The sequence below is a fragment of the Cryptotermes secundus genome, unplaced genomic scaffold (genome assembly GCF_002891405.2).
Source record: "Cryptotermes secundus unplaced genomic scaffold, Csec_1.0 scaffold330, whole genome shotgun sequence".
NCBI classification, from domain to species: domain Eukaryota; kingdom Metazoa; phylum Arthropoda; class Insecta; order Blattodea; family Kalotermitidae; genus Cryptotermes; species Cryptotermes secundus.
Window position 1 is genome coordinate 1,245,910 of NW_019734317.1, and position 20,390 is coordinate 1,266,299.

The following is a 20,390-nucleotide window of genomic DNA, read 5'->3' on the forward strand; positions in this document are numbered from 1 at the left end:
ATCAAGCTGAAGCTGATGTAAAGTGCGTCTAGGCAACAGATCGATAAAACACGTTCCTGCACCAATGAATATGCACAAAACAATACAGTTAATGTGAAATGGTGTCTTCTACTCAGTCCGTGCAAAGGGGTGATAAGGAAGACAAGTGGGAAACCCAGATCAGTCGAGCCAGTGGAGTTGTGGGATATTTGCTGGACGGTAATGAACTGAGCAGAGAAGCTGAAGAATTTCCATTGTTGAGAGCTGTGACCAAGCAACGACTAGTGAGGACAGTGCAAGCTGGAGAAGACTTACTGTGTCTCAATTTACTGTGGTCAATAAATCAATTCATGAATCCACACCCTGTCAACTATCACTCATAAATCATGATAACTGGTGTCAGAAGTGACTGGACTGAAGACCGCAGTAACAAGCTATACTGCCACACTACTATGGAGATGGAACAAATAATAGCACATCAGCTAGCTGAAATAAGAAATCATAAAAGAAATGACAGCATGGCTGGAAGCCAAGACAGACGCCAATCAAATACAGATGATGGCCAAGATAAATGCGCATCATGAAAGGATGATAACCAGGACAGACTCCCAGCTACACAAAACAGAGGCCATGGATTTGTAGGTATATCCTGAACAAAAAGATACCATGGTGGTGTATGAGGAAGTCCCTAAGGAAGAGGCTGAAGTGAAAACTATTGGGGCACTGATGAATCAGCATGGGGACTGGCATCTAGTCACAGGGTGCCACAGTTAGCTGAGGAAACAGACCAAGGGCAATGGTGAGTCCCAGAAGAAATTGGCTGCTGTCTGAAGGATGACCCACCATGCAGGAAGAGCACAACATAATGGATGTGGTCATAAAAGATCAATGGTCAAACAGACAATGGAAAATTCGGACCAGGGACAATGTTGAAAGAGGAACCTCTAAAGAATGGACATTAGGGAAGAGACATCAGGGGCAACCAGAATGTAACAATGGCATAAACTGAGGAAGGAGACAACTGGCAATGGCATCAGAGGACGAAGCAGGAGGCAGCAGCTATGTCTGGGAAGCATAAAGACATTATATGAGGCCCTTGGACAAACTCTCAAGTTGGAGATCATGAAGTGAGCAGTTGGGATTTCCAATGGTTTGGGGAAAGTGAGTGCCTGTACACTGTGAAGGGGTCAGCCCCCTCCAAAATGAAAGAAAGAACTGCATATAGAGCAAGAGTCACAGTACCGGCCACTCTATGTAGTCTGCCCACACCAACCGAAAGAAGGATCTTTATTGTTTGCATCCTGTTGTGTGTCATCATGTGGAAAAGAATGTTCATGGTGGTGCGCCTGGAACTGCTTGCACCTTATCAGGTAGCAGCGGAAGCAGTTGCAGAGTAAACACCGTGAAAACCAAGCAACAGCCCTCGGAAAAGAAATGGCAGTACACCTGTAGGCCGTTCAGGATGAATAGCCTAAAAGAGGGAGCAATGCATCATGTACAGCTGTTGCTATTCAATGACTGCAAGATAGGTGAATAAACGATGGTGCAACCCATTTCTAGGCAACAGGTCAACCAATCCATTCATGATGCTGAAGAATATCATAATGTAATCGGATATCTATTTTTGCTAGTGTATTTTTTTTATTGCTAGTGGGGTGGGACTAAGTCCCTTGTACTGCAGCCACTTCTGGCCTATTGTACCAGCCCCAGATGATAGGTGAGGGTGATTGTGGAGCAATTGGTGGAATGAAGATTGGCAGGGGAAACCGAAGTACTCAGAGAAAACGTGTCCCAGTGCCACTCTGTCCACCACAAATCCCATTTGACCAGAGCCGGGATCAAAGCCGGGCCACCACGGTGGGAAACCAGTGACTAACCACTTGAGGTATGGCACAGCCTTTGCAAGTATAAGTTGCTAGACCATGCAGATCAGTGACAGAGAACAGGATATATGTTATGCTGGGTTTATTCATGTTTATGGATGCAATAAGCCTACACACAGATCATATTTCTCCATAAGAAGGGTTCTAACAATTTCAAGTTTTAGTAATGTCCTAACAACACTATCTGGAACTGATATGTAAATTATTTTATTTCACTGATAATAAGAAGACCACAAGCCACCAAGGCTTTTCAAGACCTTCATGATCATTTTATAACTAAATACAAAATTTCAGAATTATTTCTGCCAAACAAGGTCATGTCACAGAATAATCTTCAACAATATGGAAAGGCCATCTATCATTCAAACAGCAGGCACATTTCCCACTGAAATCTTCACAATTTGGGCTGTGACAGAGTTACAGGTTATTTATGGTAGTTCCTTGCTTACTTTATTGAGGGCATGAAACTTGAGCCCCCACTCCTGCTAGCTAATATGAACAAAACTACAGCGAAACCTGTTTAACGTGACCCCAGTGAGAGGCATTTTCCTGCCTTAAACCTCAAATACTTCTTTCGTTTAGTGGGGGGTGGAGTCCAACTGGGTCCCTGGCACGGCAGCCACTGACTGGCCTACTGTAGCCTGCCCCGGGTGATTATGATGATGGAGAATTTGGTGGAATGAAGATTGGCAGGGAAAACCAAAGTACTCGGAGAAAACCCGCCCCAGAGCCACTCTGTCCACCCCAAATCCCACTTGACAAGACCCGGGATCAAACCCGGGCCGCCGCAGTGGGAAGCCAGCAACCAACCGCTTGAACTAAACCTCAAAGTAACTTGGTTCCAAACTTTTCACATATCATTTAGCCCTACTTTACCCTTGTAACACGTATTCCAATTTAAAAAGATTTCCTGCCTAGAAAGCACACACCACCACAAAACTGACATTTTACTCACTTAACAAGTTCTTTGGTGTGGTGTGTATGTGCATGCATATCGATATGTATTTACTTCCCAAGTTTGACTTGCAGCTTCAATTTCCCATATTTCTGTTTCCCTCAAATGTGACTCAGGCTGCAAGGTTAACTATAAACAAATTTTACGGGGCAAGTCTTTCCCTCCTCTTAATATCTCATTAGCATTAATAAAGTGTGTCTGTCTGTCTGTGGGATAATCTTCCTCACTACCATACTCAAAATGACTCATTACTATCTTAAAAGTGTCTATGAAGTGTATTCATTTAAACTATGTCAAAATACCTACACTGGACTTGTAACTGATGAACTGCTATTATAACTAGTTACAGTAACCCACCATCATTAGATTAACAGTGTACTAATAAACACCAAACATTAAATAATTTACTACAAATTGCTAAAAGCCTCACCTTTGCATTAGAATAAGCTTTCAGCTCTTGCACAATGACTGGTGCCTTGGGGTTACCAGCAAGGAGGGCCTTAACTTCTTCTAAAACTTTAGCAGTAACTTCAGCTTTGCTGGCACGATCCTTGTCATCTAACTGCTTCTTCAGATGCTTCAAATTTGTCCTCATTTCCTCCTATACATATTTAAAAAAAGTTACTCAGCTTTGATGTGAAGGTGAATAATTTTTGTCTCATATACATATAAAATAATATAAAAGTATCAAGAATCTTTATAAATTCAATGCACCCAGAAAACTAGCTGATCTAATTAATATTCTACACAGTTTTATTAGTTCAGGTATAGCCCCAACATTCATAACTGTAAACTCAATTTAGCAGTAACATGCATCAAGGTGGTATGAACTATGGTACAAGCATTTAAATGACCAAATGCAGCAATAATACACCTTCTTCCAGTACGGTATGGTTGCATGGGAGACATCATCTGTCAGTTCGACAATCTTTTTCACAAGGTCCTTATTGCTGATTTCACTATCGTCACTGTTCAGCAATGAAATAAACTTGTTCAACTTGTTTTCAAGCAGCTCTGTCTTCTTCAAAGCCTAATAAATAGAAAAAAATGTTTTAGCAAGAAGTTCAACTTTACAGGAAATATGCTTGATTTAGAATTGTTTCGGACAGAGCCAGTCACTTCACTGGCTCAATGCAGTAGTCGCAGAATCAAACCTGTTACCAGCAACTTCAAAACATAAAGCATCTGGTTTATAACCCACTTCTGATAACTAGTACAGCCATCAGTAACCAAATATCCTTCTCTCTCTTTGCTAAATTTAAGTTATAGCAATTTTAACACCTTTCATAACATTCAACTTCTACCACAAGATAATTGCTGTAATAGAAGTTCATAATACTGATTGGATTCTGTACATTAAATTCCAAATGGTCCACATAAATAAAGTCTGATTCACGTACCTTTGAAGCTTCAGGTCCTGTGAGGGCTACAATTCTTCTGATTCCCTTGGCAATTGCTTCTTCACTTGCAATAACAAATTTTCCAACATGGCCAGCACGATGTAAATGTCTAAATAAAGTAAAATCTTCATCAGAAACTAAATAAGAGCAATCTCCATAGAGCTCTATGTTCAGAATGATACAAGAATCTAAGTATGAACATGCTGGATTTCGTACAAAATAAAACAGATGACATAACGGTCATTAAGTATCAATATGCGCACCAAAGTCTGCTAGAATAACAAAAGGGATGAAAATGTGAACTCCAATGGGGTAGGAATCCAGGAAACTTTCCATATTAAATTTCATCCAATTCTGTGAGTGGTGTCTGGTGTTCAAAAGACAACAGACAAAATATTAAACCCATAAGGCTTTCATTTTATGCAATGCACACAGAAAACCCAAAGCGCACCAGTATCATGTAAATAAAGTATTATGTTACAACTGTCAACATGCAGTCTCTCATAATACAAATATCACCTAGCCCTCATTCAGCAGTTTCTTGGCGTCAACTTCAAAATAAGTATGTGCATTTAGCAGAGCCCTTAAGAATCTGAGTATCCCTTAACTGGTCAAGAAGTTCCTACCTTTTACAGAACAAAGATTTATTTGTCCACAAGAGTGCATGAAACCATAATATATTTATACTATACTCATAGGAACACCTAATTCCTGTAACTGATTAAACTGTAGGATTCCCAAATCATCAAATTTAAACTAGTATTAGATTTCTCACTCACGTTCCACCACAAAATTCAACTGAAGTATTATTGCCTGCTGGTCCATACGGGTCCTCTTCCAGCTTTTCAACAGGGATTCCTATAGACACCACCCTGACAGGATCTGGATATGTCTCTTCAAATACTGCACGAAGGCCTTGGATTGCTTTTGCAACAGCCAAGCTAGCTTCTTTAGCATATACAGGTTCATTTTTATCTATCACAGCATTGGAATGAACTTCTGTAGCCTTTACTTGCTCAACAGACATTGCACCCTATCAAAAATCAATACACAAAAGTAAAAATCTTTTAAATATTACTTTATGACAAATATGTAACAATATTCTCTTACAGTAACCATTTCTCTCTTTTGCAAAGATGTACACATGAGAAAAAATCACATAACTGAAGGAACATATCTGTCGTTATCTTTCACACATGCATGGAAATGAAGAAACAATACATCTCAATCTTTAACCTTTAGCATAGAGCAATTACATCTGAAATATGGAAAAGATTTTTCTCATACGTCAGTTAAAAACTTTAATACAGAAAAATGTTAAAAGTGGATTTAACAAATGTATAAAATCCATACTTTACATAAGGGTCTGATGATGGGGACACAGATGGTCCCTGAAACATGACTAATACTTAACCAACTGACATGACTGACAGCCTGAAAAGATTTTATCAACTTTAGCCACAGTGAGAGCTTCAGTTCTCACCCCATACTTTATAACTTGGACAAACACAAAGAATACAAAATCAAGGAGAGTTTTCTCAGTTAACCAAAGAGTTTTAAATTGGAATATACCCAACTCAGTAATGAGAGCATAAAATGTATTTCATCCCTTCACAGTTAACGGCACTGAAGCACAGAGAGAGAAAAACAGGTTACTGGCAGGTGAGATGAAGTTAAGAGAAATAAATTTGGAATGACTCAATGGTTTACGTTTACCATGCTAATGTAATTTTCTTTAAAACCTGTTCATAAGTGAGAACTGTGACTACTGGGACATCCAAGACTGCAGTGAATTAGATGCGACATGTGAGGGGAAAAAACGGCAGGAAAGTCAGCGAGAGTTATGGAAGGCTCAGCGGGACTGGCACAAGTACGGTAGCCCACAACCAGCAGAAGAGGAGAGAAGTAGTCCTAAGGGCAGTAATTCATATGTTTAAGGTGATAATATTAAATAAGGTAAATGAATGAGAAACTGTGAACTTATATGAAAATATTACAGTGCAGATGTAAAGTTACAAGATAATATTAGAATAAAAAAATTTGTCACAGTTTTCACCGTTTTCATTTTCAAATGTCAAATTTTTGTTAAGTCATTACAAATTTGTGTGAACACAGTGTAACACAAATAAGTGGATGACATGATGATAAGACTTTATATTAATTTCCTATCATATCCAGCATCTCACACTTTACCCAATGAGAGCAAGACAATTCACAAGCTCATGTTGTACAGACCATTTACAAACCTTGTTTGTGAAGTCAAAACGTAGTCTGTCAGGTGCTACAAGGGAACCTTTTTGATCTGCCTCTGTCCCCAACACAGTTCGCAAAGCAAAATTCAACACATGAGTTCCTGTGTGGTTGTTCATCACTAGGCGTCTCCGAGATGTGTCGAGGTGTAATGACACCTCATCTCCTTCACAAAGTATCCCTTCTACTGTACCAATATGTAGTATATATCCACCTCTTATCTGTACATTCTTTACAGAGAATTCTACATTCTGCAGAAAGAAAACAATATTAAACACAGCAGTACATGAAATGCTTCAAGACTGATTGTTTCTCCCAACTTCCCATGTGACCTTAAAAACAAAGGCAGGTATTATATATGGAAGATGGAAAAAATTCATTGTCCTATGTCATATGGTTATCATGGTGGCCTCACTGTCTTCGACCATTGAAACACTGGGATCAATGGTTCGAATCCCACTCATTACATGAATGTATGTCTGCATTACTTTTGTGTCTCTGTTGTCCAGTGTACATATAGGCCTTGCCAATAGGCTAATACCCTGTCCAGATGTCCAGGAGCCCTATCAAATTTCTAAAAAGGGATCACAGTTTCAGAAGTTCACTCTAAATGGGAACATACCTCAGGGCCTAATTCATAAAAATTTAAGATTTGTGGTTACTCTTTTCGAAGTACACAAGTTATATACAGTGAGATTATCTGTGACACAACTGAAAATTGTTCAGCTGATATGGCAGGAGGGCCATATGCTACTCGCTTTAACTCACACGATGCAAATAAGGATTCACAGTGTAGTTAACAGGACAACAGCCTACATGTATTGCAATTTCTCTTCAAAACTGCCAGGTAAACCTTTTAACAGCTATCATGATGCAAGCTTACGCATTATGTACCCGGTGACCATAACTGCAAGCCCTATTATATTAAACATTCAATCAGTCTAATTTCTTGTGTTGTAGTCCCACATGACTTACACAGTAAAACAAGGGTTCACATAGATACCCATGTGATAAGTAGGATGGATGCCACAGTTACACATTGCAAGACTATTCATACAATCATAAATAAATTTAGACAGACAGGGCCATATGTGAACAAAAAAGAAAACCAAATTAAAATGCTGAGTGCTCAAAGAAGAGAAATTGGATGAAATCAATGCTAGGCTTGAATATCCTCATCAAAAATCCCTTAAGATGCCTTGCACAGGAGACCAGAATTTCAAATTTCAGATTTCAAGTTTGCTCTGTTTCCAAAAAAAAATTCAATAAGAGAATCTCAATATTTTACAGATGTGGCAGGATTGTATATGTAATAACAGGGACCATTTCTGGAATCTGCTGTGATCTGTGTGGGTTTTGTTTGTGATCTGTTAGCCTACTGGCTTGTCGATGGCATGGCACGCTCAGTCAGTGGGAGAAAAAATTGACACAAGTACTTTGTGTCTCTTCTGCTGAACCAGCTAAACATTTTCTGGAAATCTTAAAAAAGAATCTGCCTGTATTACTATCATACCTGGAGAATCATTTTGTTGCTTGGAATGGTTGCTTAAGATTAAAAATTGTGCTGAAACACATGTACCTTTTGTAACCTTCAAAATATAATTCCTGTGGGGCAGGCCATATAAAGAAAACTGTATTCCTGCACCACAGGAATTATATTTTGAAGGTTACAAAAGGTACAACATAAATTTTGGGCAGGCCTCTCTATCTCTCTCTGCATGTGCACATGTGTATGTGTGGGGTGGGGTGGGTGTGGGGGCGCACACACACACTGATTAGGGCAAGAACCACATAAACAGGAAATTACCTTCTCACTTTAACAGAACTAAGGTACTTTCTTTTTTAGTTTTCAGTTGCTTGGGTCCTATTAGTAGTTATCTCAGTGATAAACTTCCTCCACATACTGGCTTTCCTCAGGATAGTGTGGAAACTCATTATTCCTAAGAGAAACATCAAACAGGGATTTTACTGTACGTAATTGTCATATATAGATTCTAACCTCATCTCCAACTTTGACTAAGAAGCCTTCATCATAAATCTGCCCGCCCTGCTCTGCGTAGAAAGAAGTCTTGTCCAGCAGAACTCCACACTCCTGCCCAGAAGTCACATGGTCCACAAACTTCTTGGAATGCCGCAGTCTTAACACCTTGGCAATACAACCATCAAACTCTACAAAGATAACAAAGTAATGCTATTAAAATTCTGAAAAGTAATGAATAAATATTGAACCTCGACAAATAAGACATTTAAAAATCACTCATGTATCCATGACTACTTGCATTTACTTAACCTTTAAGGTCTGAAGTGCCCCTATCGGGCCAGTGATGAGTATGGCTGTTGTGGCCAAAGTACCCTGATTTGGGCAGCTAGGCATTTAAACTCTAGTAGCGGAAGTGCACGCACCCTCCGCTAGTAGAAGAATATGCACAATCCTATATATTTAGTTTTAAATAGATTAAAATTCAATATACATACATTTTTTTGCTGTTATCTGCTTGATGTATATACAGGCTTCAACCCCCGTGTCATGTAACCGAATCTCGCCTTTGTGTAATACTCCTTGAAGCACCCAAGAAAGCACAGTCCCACACCACATATCTTGCACTGCCTTTTAATTTCGTGTTCCAAACGTTTCATTGCCATTGTATGACAAAATGAAACTACAATATTCAAATTCACTGTGAACTCACAGAAAACTGAATGCACCCTGTATCTCAGCTGCGATATAAGCGTTTGGTTGCAACCATAGAAAGGGCAATATTCTCTTGCAGCTGCAATGGCAGGGTTTGGGACTGAATTAGGAAACAATGAATTTACCCTGTAGCCTTTCTATAAACGCCATGTTTTCACTTTTCTGTCCTTTAGCCCAAAGACTGGGATATCTGAAGAGTGTAACAAAGACTTGAAACTTCCCAGCAGAGAACCAAATGACTTTCTATCTTCCAGCTGTTTTATGGCAGCAGAGAATGCGAAAATATTTCAAGTGTTACAAGCAGGAGTGATTTTATAATGCAACACTACTATGTGAAAAAGTGGGAAACTATTTTTACAGTGTGCATCAAAATTACAAGAAAAACAATTAAAGGTAATTTATAATTTGTCTTCATATTTTCAAATTTACGCTATAATATGCGACACTGTGTTCTTTGGTTATAAAAACAAAGTTAATTCTATTCATTTATCATAAAAATTGTATTAGATACAGCATTTTAAGTACAATGTAAGCACCCTAACAGGAATGGACATTGAAACACAGAGAGACAATGGGCATTAAAATGCGCACCAGCAGTGGACATTTAAATAAACTCCGGCCAGCACAAGCTACCACTATTACAATAGTCCAGCGTTTAAAGGTTAAAAACTGCTATGGAACCAGTGATTGATCATGAAACTCCAGTATGCAGTTCATAATATTAAAAAGAGTCATATTTCTCATACATTATTACATCTCTCTCAACAATTTTGAGGTTAAAGTTCCAAAGAAGACAAAAAACAAATAACAAACAATAGAGGATGGATCTCAAAACTATGTATGCTGGCAGATTTCTACAAGAATATTAACATTCCAATTATGCCAATTATGAAAACTGCACATTTTAAATTTATTTTTACAAGCTGCGTTCTCATAAATAAAATCTAAAAGTTTATGACGATGGTATATTAAATACAAATATTACATTTCTAAACGTTACCCATTGTCCTGCTCTTCTTTAAAATACCCTCCTGTTTTTACTTAACCCACAACATTTCAGAGACTGAATTCTGTCTCCGTGTTAAGGCATAACCTGCTCTGTTGGGCCCAATCAATAGAGATGGTACCTATCTCTGAAAAGTGTTTCAAATAGAAACAGGACAATAAACAATGCCCAGAAACATAATGTTTGCTTTCTTACACCACTGCCACTGGATATATATGTACATATCACGCCTATCACTTGCAGACCATTCTGTAGTCTCTGGCCAGGTGGTATCTCTCAAAACAAAGGATGACAGACATTGCAGGCTCTCCTGGAAAGGCTGGACAGGAAAATGAAGTCTGCCTCCTCCTACAGCCCTTCTTTCCTTTGTATTTGTATTGTGATGGCCTCATGGAGCAAACAATATTCACACGAGATTTACCATCATTTTGCAAAATGAAGCGACTTTCACTCAGTTGAGCTTTGGGAAATGGTCATCGAATTTTTTTCCCCTCTCATAAGAGTCAGTGATTCTCCCACTTATAAGGGCTGTTTCTATCATAAAATACCACAGAAAATGGCACCTTTATATTCTTATATGCTACCTGTAACTGGTAGGTATTTCATCAAATCTGTTGAATTCATATATGTAATTTAATGTGCCACCAATATGGGTTTACATACATTGTGAAAATCATATTCCCTTTCCTTAGACATCAAGGCTCCTACATTTTCTAGAGAATCGGCTCACCAATAGCAGTGAGGTTGTCAGCTTTACACACTGGTCCCCTTTCACCCCCAAGAAAGATTCCTGGTAATCATTTCTTTTAGAGGCTGAATGAACTCCAGGGATATAGTGGGGCTAGAGAGATTAGGTCAATTAAAAAAAAAATCCGATGAACTCACTGGGATTCAAACCCGCAACTTTCCGGCTTGTAGCATAGTGCCTCAACCAATTATACTGCCACATGCCCCTAGATTGTACTTGCAATAATTCAGTTCCACTATTATGCATAGCCAAGAGCAGATTCACTATCCTTGTGTCTTGCCAGGTACATGTAATCATGTTTTTCATTGTATTCACCCCACTCTTGGCTAATTTCCCTTTCTTATATTAAATGTTTATGGCTCTGTGTCCATAGGAAGGCCTTTTCTATTTACCCTTAAAGTGCCACATGCACCCATTCTATTTATTCTTAGTTCCTGTAAAGAGACAGGGAGAGAAAGGAAGCTACAATAACATGCAAGATGCCCTTTGTTCTCAATCCCCCAAACAATTTAAAAACGACTTGTTCCCCCAGTGGTTCACCAGTATCTTCAGGCTCCATACATTTTCCTCTGTAAACACCAATTTTAGAGAAAAATCCAGTCTTACTGTCATATACGGACCAACCTTTTACACTCCATTTAGCACAGGGCTTATAAGGAATGAATATTACACAGTCGAAGCAGATATTTACCATACTCTGCATCCTTATCTTCAGATTTGGCATGGTAATTGTACTTTGGTGAATCATCTGTCAGAGGGACATTCTGATCACGAAGCTCAGTGATGGCATGGATATCCAAGATAATTTTATCATCATACCATCCTCCTCTCCCTTGTGATAAAATCTGAAATTAAACAAAAATATGTATCATAATTATATGACTCCACCAGCAGAGCTACAACTGATGTCATAACATCCAATACAGTAATTTCTGCAATGAAATAATCATTAAACCCACTTTATCTCCATTCGCCACACCTCTTCCTCTTTGGAGTGTATGGGTTAGGATGTTCAATACAAAGGTTCTTCCACTTATATACCAACCATATCCTCACAGAGTGCCAGGGGGCCAAATGAGTGTTTTCATTCCTTACCTGAAGACGGAAACAGATCCAGTTTCCTAAATGTCATGCTTTCTATTTCCTAGAAATCTGAACAATGGAAAAGTTCAAAATCCCAGTAATTCTGTGTGAAATCCTTTTAACACACTGACTACCACAGCAGCCACTAGTGACCACTATGAAAGACACGCCTTACTGTCACAGTAGTCACCAGTGTTCACTCTTACATGCTTATATTTGGCTACATTCAACTGTCATATATCTGACACGTCTTTTATGTTTATAAGTCCGCTGTGGCCTGCAGACATCTCACTGGGGCAATGATTTCTAGGATGTTACACAGTTCAGAAAAATGGCATAAGAAACAGAACTATGCCTTTATTATACGATTATTATTAGCATAGACTTGATCAAAATACCAGCACAATGACTATGAATATTGAGTCAAGGCTTTAATAATTCAATCCCCTCTTTTGCTGAAATGCATATTTACCATTTCATAATATAAAAAAATTACAAGAAAATTACCTCAATCAGGTTTTTATCTCCAAAAGCATCACTGTATTTAAAATATTTAATTCACTTATACCTCAAAGCAATGTCTGTCTGCACTGAACTGTACTGAAACGGTCCAACCAATACTGCGGACAGTCAACACAATCCTCACAATAACTGGTTACTGTGTACACCTTATATTTTTTTAGCTTCCCTTCCATCTCCTTTCTACAACACACAACCTAATTCAAGAAACTGAATCCTGGAGGGATGAAGGTAAAGTTTTCCATGTGCTTAATTAATTAAGCATTATGCCATGAAGACATACCAAGGAGTGGCAACATCATATTATTATTGACTGCAAATGGGTTTTCACCCAGTGGTAGTGGTACTACAATAAGACAACGGACAAATAACACACATAAACATGTTCAAACAAAACACGGTGCATAAACATTAGTAGAAAATCACACAAACATTAGTAGAAAATTGACATAATATATAATAAACTAACAGCAATGAATGCATAATGTCATGTTCTCATTCTCCCTTCATTTCGCTTTACTACACTTACGTAATCCTCCCATCCTTAACACTTTCCACTTCACTTCACTTCATTTTTTGCTGATTTCCATCCCACCTTCACTCCGCATCATTTATCACTTTCCTAACCCTTTTCCTAAAATTACTTGTTTGCAGGAGAGTCCCTAAAGCATTTAAAGGTAGTTGGTTCCAGATCTGTATGGTCCTATTTACAAAGGAGTATTTTCCGACATCAGTCTGTTGCTTTCTGCTCCTATTTTTTTTGTCATGATCGCCTTTGTAATCTATCACCTATAGTCTTCCAAGCCCGTTCTCCCATGTATGCCTTGAAGAGAGCACATTTGTGAGCTACCTGCCTGCGCTGTGTCAAGGTTCCCCAGTTCAAATGGTTCCTATAATGAGCAAATTTAGCCGCTTTCTTTTGCACCTGGTCTAATGCATTTATCTGTACCTCCCTGTAAGGATCCCAGCAAGCCACCACATATTCCAGAATCGGATGCACCAAATATGTGTAAGCTAAATTTTTAGTGTTGCTATTTCCCTTTTTTAGAATACGCATTGTAAAATGAGCATACACATTTTTTTTCATTAGTGCTACAGCCCTCATTTGGGCCTAGGCCTACCTCCATAAAACTCTCCGTTTTACTTTGGTTTTACTAGATCTTAGACATACGGTAGGACTCCTTGGGCAGGTGATCGGCTCGTCGCAAGGCCTCTATCTGTACACAAACACAGAAAAACGCCCACAAACATCCATGCCCTGAGTGGGATTCGAACCCACAATCCCGGCTTCCGAGCGAGCAAAGACAGTGCATGCCTTAGACCGCTCGACTAACATGACCAGCAGAACATACACATCACCCATCACATAATCCAGATTTGCAGTTTGTCTTAATCGTTAGTGCCTACATGAATCACAACAGTATCAGGGTTCCCTAGATCTCTGTTTTCCATTACTGTTTGCAGTTGTTCAGTTCTAATTCCTGGTAAGCACTGTACCCTCATATGTTCAGATTCCATGTTGTGTATAATCGAGTCACCCAACACTAAGCACTCTGCATCTTCATGTAGTCTCTGCACCATATCCCACCTGCCAAGCTAGCCTCCAGCTACCACCCCTCGTTACTGATCTTCTAGCCCCTTATTCCTCCATTTTAGATCTTCAATTTGTTGCAGAGCATTTTCTAGTTTCTCCTCCAGTTGCCAAAGCCTGTCCCATTTGCACCTCTCACAGCTCCACTTCCCACTGTCTGCCATATGGGCCTCTACATTACCACAGCTGTTGTGAAACCATCGTCCGCATGTGTTGCATTGTGTTCCCGATTTTAGATTTCTGTCACACCCACTATATAATACATGCAGAATGTTCTCCGCCTCCATTCCAGGTCCAGGATTTTGCTCCACACCACCGATTACTAATAATATGGCAAGAGCCACTGCACAAAGAATCATGTTGCCTGTGTAGAAACTTGCTTGTCTCTTGCTCTCTCAGCCTTGGGCAAAGTGCCAGGGAGTCCTCACAGCCCAGGTACCCAGTGGGCTCAGTAGTCTTCCAGGTAGCAACCCACTGATACTATATCTCCTGAAAAACGACCGCTCTCGACAACCATCAAGAACAGACTTCACTCTCCCTGACCCTGGCACTATATGGAGGTGTAGTCAGCTTCATACCCTGACCACTTTTACTCCTGGGGAAAGTGCCCCAGGTCCCCACTGGATGGGAGGCTGGGTTAGCCCTAGATCTGGTCTGAACCCTGTGAAGAAGAGAAGAATCCTGACCCTCCAGGGAATCGAAACCCGGTCATCTAGCCCAAAGTCCATCGCTATACCAACTCGGTTATACTGACTCCCACTGAATCCTGGTAGTATAGCAATCATATTCTCTGTTAAGGAAATACTATTATCAAAGTTTAGATTACTCTAGTTGAAGCCGGATTATCTGAGACAACTTCCAACGACATTAACATTCGTTGCTGAACATTCTAAATTTCAAAGTCTTTACAGTTTACACTAAGACAATGCATTCAGTCTGAAAGATGTCTACAAATCATGAATGCCTCCTTTCTTATGCTGGCTGCACTTCTGAAAAACAGTTAAACAACTATTAACAAATATTTCCATTCCTTTCATATTACCAATTTTTGGACAACTAAACACCATACACGGTATTCATTACCTGGGCTTGTTTCTTTGCTTCCTCATATGCATCCATGTCAACAGTAAGACCCTTCTCCTCAGACATCAGCTGTGTTAAATCAACTGGGAACCCATACGTATCATACAATCTCCATGCCACATCACCTAAACAATTGAACATAACATATACAGTATGTGCCAAAAATAAAGTACTAAAATGAAAAGATAAACAATATTACCTTGTTGTCATCTGTGAGTTTATTTCTCCTGAAAGAAACTAACATATACACTATTAGCGTGTTGATTTACCACAGTATGAGTAATGTTAAGTTTTCAATGTGTGCACCGCCTCACTGCAGACAGTGTTCATATCATTCATGCAGATTCTCAATCATATCCCGGAACAAAGGTTGCTGCAGACTCCTGCAAAAGGAGACGGTTTGCTCGCGTAATGCAGGCAGTGTTCTTGGTGGATCTTCACGGTTGAACACACACTCCTTTAAAATTCCCCACAAGTAGGCATCAGGTGGTGTAAGATCGGGGGAATGGGACGGGTATGGGAAGTCAGTACCACGTGAAATGATTCACCCTGGAAAGTTTTCCTGCAGCATGGCTAGAGATTCTTGAGCAGTGTGGCTGGTCGCCCCGTCCTGTTGATACCACTGTCTATTCATGTGAAGGCCACTTGCACGACAGAACCTTCTCAAATCCTGAAGAAATGGTCCAATTACCATGTACCTGTAGCATTCTTGGGTGATGGTATGAGCATTGCCTTCCTCATCCCCAATGAAATAGGAGCCTAATATACTGTGCACTGAGACAGCACACCATATCGTCACACATGTACTATGTAGCGGTTTCTGGATAACGTCTGGCCACTCAAAACCAAGGAAGCGAGTTGTCTGGCAATTGATGTAGCCATCCAAGTGAATGTGACTTTCGTCGGAGAACCACACATTCCTCAAGAAATCTGGATCCTCGTACACCATGGCCAAAAATGTTCCACAAAACACCATCCTGGTTCGCATATCTGACTCTGTCAAGCGTTGTCCAACCTGCATCCAGTACAGAAATCCACCTATGTCCTTAAACAATCAGAAAACGGACATATCGCTGACATTCAGTTTCAAGGCTGTTCATCATGGACTTAGCTGGGGCGAATGCAGCACCTGCAGAAGAACACATGCATGATTCTCTTTCGTCGAAACAACAGTTACTGGTCAACCAGACTTCCCCTTCCGTTGACAGAGTACACTACCAGAATGGCGAAATTTTGTAACAATAGACAGCATAACTGTGTTACTTGGTGCCATCTTATTAAATCTCTCTTGGAATTGTTCTGTCACCTTTTTCAAACTCGGTCCCCCTTCATGACTACTTCCATATGAGTGGAAAAAATACTCAACTATGAATACTTTTTCCTCCGTCGAGAGACCCATTTCCAATAACAACTGCACAACACAACTTCCTTTTCACTACTGGGAACACGTGTGGCTGGAGCTATGCCCCATCGACAAAAACACACATGCACGTTCGAGATATGCGAGTTTCAGTACTGATTTTTTGGTGCATACTGTACCTTCTATTCAGAACTATAACTTCAAGATGCAGTGACTTTAATGAGCTGTAGAATTTTCATCTGGTCAAGAAGTTTCCTGCTATTATGAAACACAAAAGTTCAGAACTGTGTTCATGTCTGGATCCCGTCAAAAGTCGGTTCAATCCTCTTCATATCTTCACAACTTATTTTTCTACAATCTTATTTAACACCCTACCTAATGTGCCTAAGTCTCCCTAATGAGAATGTCTCTTAGGGTTTGCAACAGTTATTTTGATTCTCTGCATGTGATGCATGAGGAATTTTTTCTGAAGTTAATTTAAGGATATCATCAGTAACTCAGATAATAGAGAACAAAATGAATGGATAATAGTAAATAAATAAATGGAAAGAATGTGGAAGGAAGTGGCCATGGCCTAATTTAAAGTACTATCCAAGCATTTTCCTGGAGGAAATGAGAAAAAAAAAATCTCAAATCAGGATTCCTGCTGTCACAGCCAAGATTCAAACTGGAAACCTCTAAAATAAAGCCACAAGTGTTATTGCTTGGTTCAATCTGGTTGTGCTACATGCAGTACAGTATAAATTATAAGCACCCTCATTAAGTAATTTTCTCTCTTCCCCTATAAATTCCCCTCTCTTAGGTTTGGACATACTACTTAGCAATTTGCTCTTGAATATCTTCAATCTGAATTCCTCCCCAAAGACCAAGTATTGTATCAATATAAAAACACGGAAAATTAAACCAGAAACAATGCCACTTGGCCCACCATACTTGATGGCTCACGCAGTAATGAGTATAAATTATAAAGCTCTCATTAAGTAATTTTCTGTTCTTGTGTAAACTCCTCTCGTTTAGGCGTAAATATTTCCCTTAAAAAAAGAGTTCTCACACATCTTCAATCGATGTTCTTTCCCATGAATAGGAGACAAACCTTCATACCAGTATAAAGGAAGAAAACTGCAGTTTGTGTTGTTTTCAGTCTAGAAAGGCACTGGGAACAAAAAAAGATTCTAAACTGAATAGTATGCATTTCCCACATTTAATCAGTTTTCAATTTCATCGTGACTATAATTACATTNTTCAACCAACTACGCTACTTATAAAGCTCTCATTAAGTAACTTCCTGTTCTTATGTAAACTCCTCTCCTTTAGGTGTAAATATTCTCCTTACAAAAGAGTTCTCATTTCTTCAATTGATGTTCTTTCGCATGAATAGGAGACAAAGCTTCATAAAACAAAAAAAACAAACTCTGTGAGTTTAGTCTGCAAGCAAACTATACTGACCACGTGACTGCCACTTGTCGGCAAAGTTAGTGCCAACTTTTGCAGATAGAAGGTGTCGCGTGGTCAGTGCAAGGAATCCCCACGGCCATTAATTTCGGTCTTCTAGACCAGAGCCGCTATTTCCTTGAAGTAGCTCCTCAATTATCATCACGAGGCTGAGTGGACCCCATTCCGGACCCATTACTTCTCAGAAAAGCCTAGTACCACTGGGAATCGATCCCGGACCTCTGGATCTGTAGCCAGGAACTCTTAACTTCTAGACCACAGAGGCGGTCCTAGACAAAGCTTCATACCAGCATAAAAGAAGGAAACTGCCGTTTGTGATATACTCAGTCTAGAAAGGCACTGGAAATAAAAAAGGTTCTAAACTGAATAGTATGCATTTCCCACATTTAATCAGTTTTCAATTTCATCGTGACTATAATTACATTTGTTACTGTTACTGTCAAGTGCTTGAACCTTGTCACATTATTTCAGAATTCATAAATAATTATTAAATTACAAATTTGTCCTGTATTCTGGAAATGTAATATGTGCTTTTTCCCTTCTTACATTTTATAAGGCAACATCCTTAGTAACCTCTAGTGGAGTTTGTGTATGTTCTTACCAAGTCTGCATACTTACAGTCTTGAAAGTACAACAAAAGATTTAAGTTATACCTGGAAGAGTTTTAGAATTTCCCAGCTTCATAATGGTTCGGTTCAGCAAGTTATGACCTCGAGTCAAAGTTTTAAGGAACTGTGTTTCTTCTTCATTGATCAAATCTATAACACTCTGTGGATCTTTCTTAACCTGTTGAAGAAATCATAGCTGTATCTGTATCATGGAAACTCTAAACAAAACTGCATCACTTGTAGGACTATATACACTCAACTCTCGATTATCCGGGTTAATGGTGGGGATGTAAATCACGATTAATCGAAAACCCGGTTAAGACAAATTTTATTAAAAGTAGTACTGTAATACTGTACCTTCATAATACTATAAGCCTACCTGTATTTACATTTATTCAACCTCATTTTTATGTCATCTCATGGCCTATTTAATACTTTTTTTACATTACACTGAAGTATGAATTAGTTATTTCAATCACAGTGTTCAAACAACATCCAACACTTTTTACAAATATTCACATTTAAAACTTAAAAAATTTAATACTGTCGTTTGCTTTTTCGTGGCATTTTCCTTTTTATGGATATCCGTACGAAGCCTACATAATATTAGCTTGTCACTTAACAAACTGTTCTCTTCACTCTCAAGATAGTCTAGTAAGGATTCCAAATGATTAAGAGCAGCGCCATGTGATATTTTCTTACTAGCAGCACTGTCCACCTCTTCCTCATTCTCACTTTCTTCCCACTCTTCTAGCTGCGCCCCCACTGAACTCACAATTTCGTCACTGCTTAACATTTTGAAGCCCGGCTCACACGAGTCACAGTCAAACTACTCTCTTATATTTTCCTTGTTGACTTCTTCACCACCATGAACTTGGTTAGCCAATTTTGTCAATTCTATGGCTATCTCATTTTCACTGAATCCAGTGAATCCATGGATTTCATCATCTTCATTAGTGATGAAAGGCATCAGTTTCTTCCATGAATTGGATTTTTTCATGGTTTTTCTCTTCTTCATTCCGCTTGAATTAGAAGACGAAGCAAAGGAAATTAAATGATTCTTTTGTTTTTTCAAATCACGAACAGTTTGTTCTCCAATACCGTATTGCATTGCTAATTGTTTAACTACACCTCTTTTTCCCAGCTGATAATTTCAAGTTTCTGCTGAATACTTAACACAACACGCTTCCTTTTACACACTGACATTTTGCTAATGCACTTGAAGATCAATACAAAGAGACTGACTGGGGTGGTGTATCTGTCCTTGAAACTTTCCACAAATCCTTGCATTCTTGCACCCCTACCCTAGAACATTGTGTTAGCATAATGGGACCAAAAAATGCAGAGCTCAGTTCACACTAGTGCGAAAATAGTGTTACAATTCACCATGTGAAACAAAAGGGATTGAATATTAAACAACATATAAGCCTCAAAAAAGCCCCGGTAGCCCCGGTTAAGCTGCAAACCAGTTTATCCGCCCCCGGATAATTGAGAGTTGAGTGTACACTGGTACATGGTCAGAATGAACTGTTTTAATTATTATATTTTTTATACCTTCCTGCAAGTTTACATTAACCTGATATTATATTTGAGCATCCTCTTGCATTAGTTGGGCACCTGAAATATGCTGCCACATTCAAGGGGGTATGGACTGATAATGGATACTGGCCACCTATACACACCACTCAGAGCTACATGTAAATACAGCACTACCACTGATCTCCACTTTACAAATCACTATCAAACTCTAAGAATTCTCAGTCTTTTACAATCTTCACTAG

The 20,390-nt window shown here is 39.1% G+C and overlaps 1 protein-coding gene across 2 annotated transcripts in view; it reads right to left on the reverse strand.

Moving 5' to 3' along the window:
• Window positions 1–20,390, reverse strand: part of LOC111868544 (alanine--tRNA ligase, cytoplasmic) — a 48,196-nt gene that overhangs the window by 6,488 nt on the left and 21,318 nt on the right. For both annotated transcript variants that reach the window (XM_023859269.2, XM_023859270.2), the window contains exons 9-17: window positions 18,655–18,787; window positions 15,190–15,314; window positions 11,605–11,758; window positions 8,467–8,636; window positions 6,464–6,718; window positions 4,997–5,250; window positions 4,218–4,326; window positions 3,692–3,847; window positions 3,248–3,418 (exon numbers count right to left, since the gene is read on the reverse strand). In XM_023859269.2, the coding sequence (XP_023715037.1) occupies window positions 3,248–3,418; window positions 3,692–3,847; window positions 4,218–4,326; window positions 4,997–5,250; window positions 6,464–6,718; window positions 8,467–8,636; window positions 11,605–11,758; window positions 15,190–15,314; window positions 18,655–18,787 (1,527 nt within the window). The remainder of the gene's footprint in view (window positions 1–3,247; window positions 3,419–3,691; window positions 3,848–4,217; window positions 4,327–4,996; window positions 5,251–6,463; window positions 6,719–8,466; window positions 8,637–11,604; window positions 11,759–15,189; window positions 15,315–18,654; window positions 18,788–20,390) is intronic.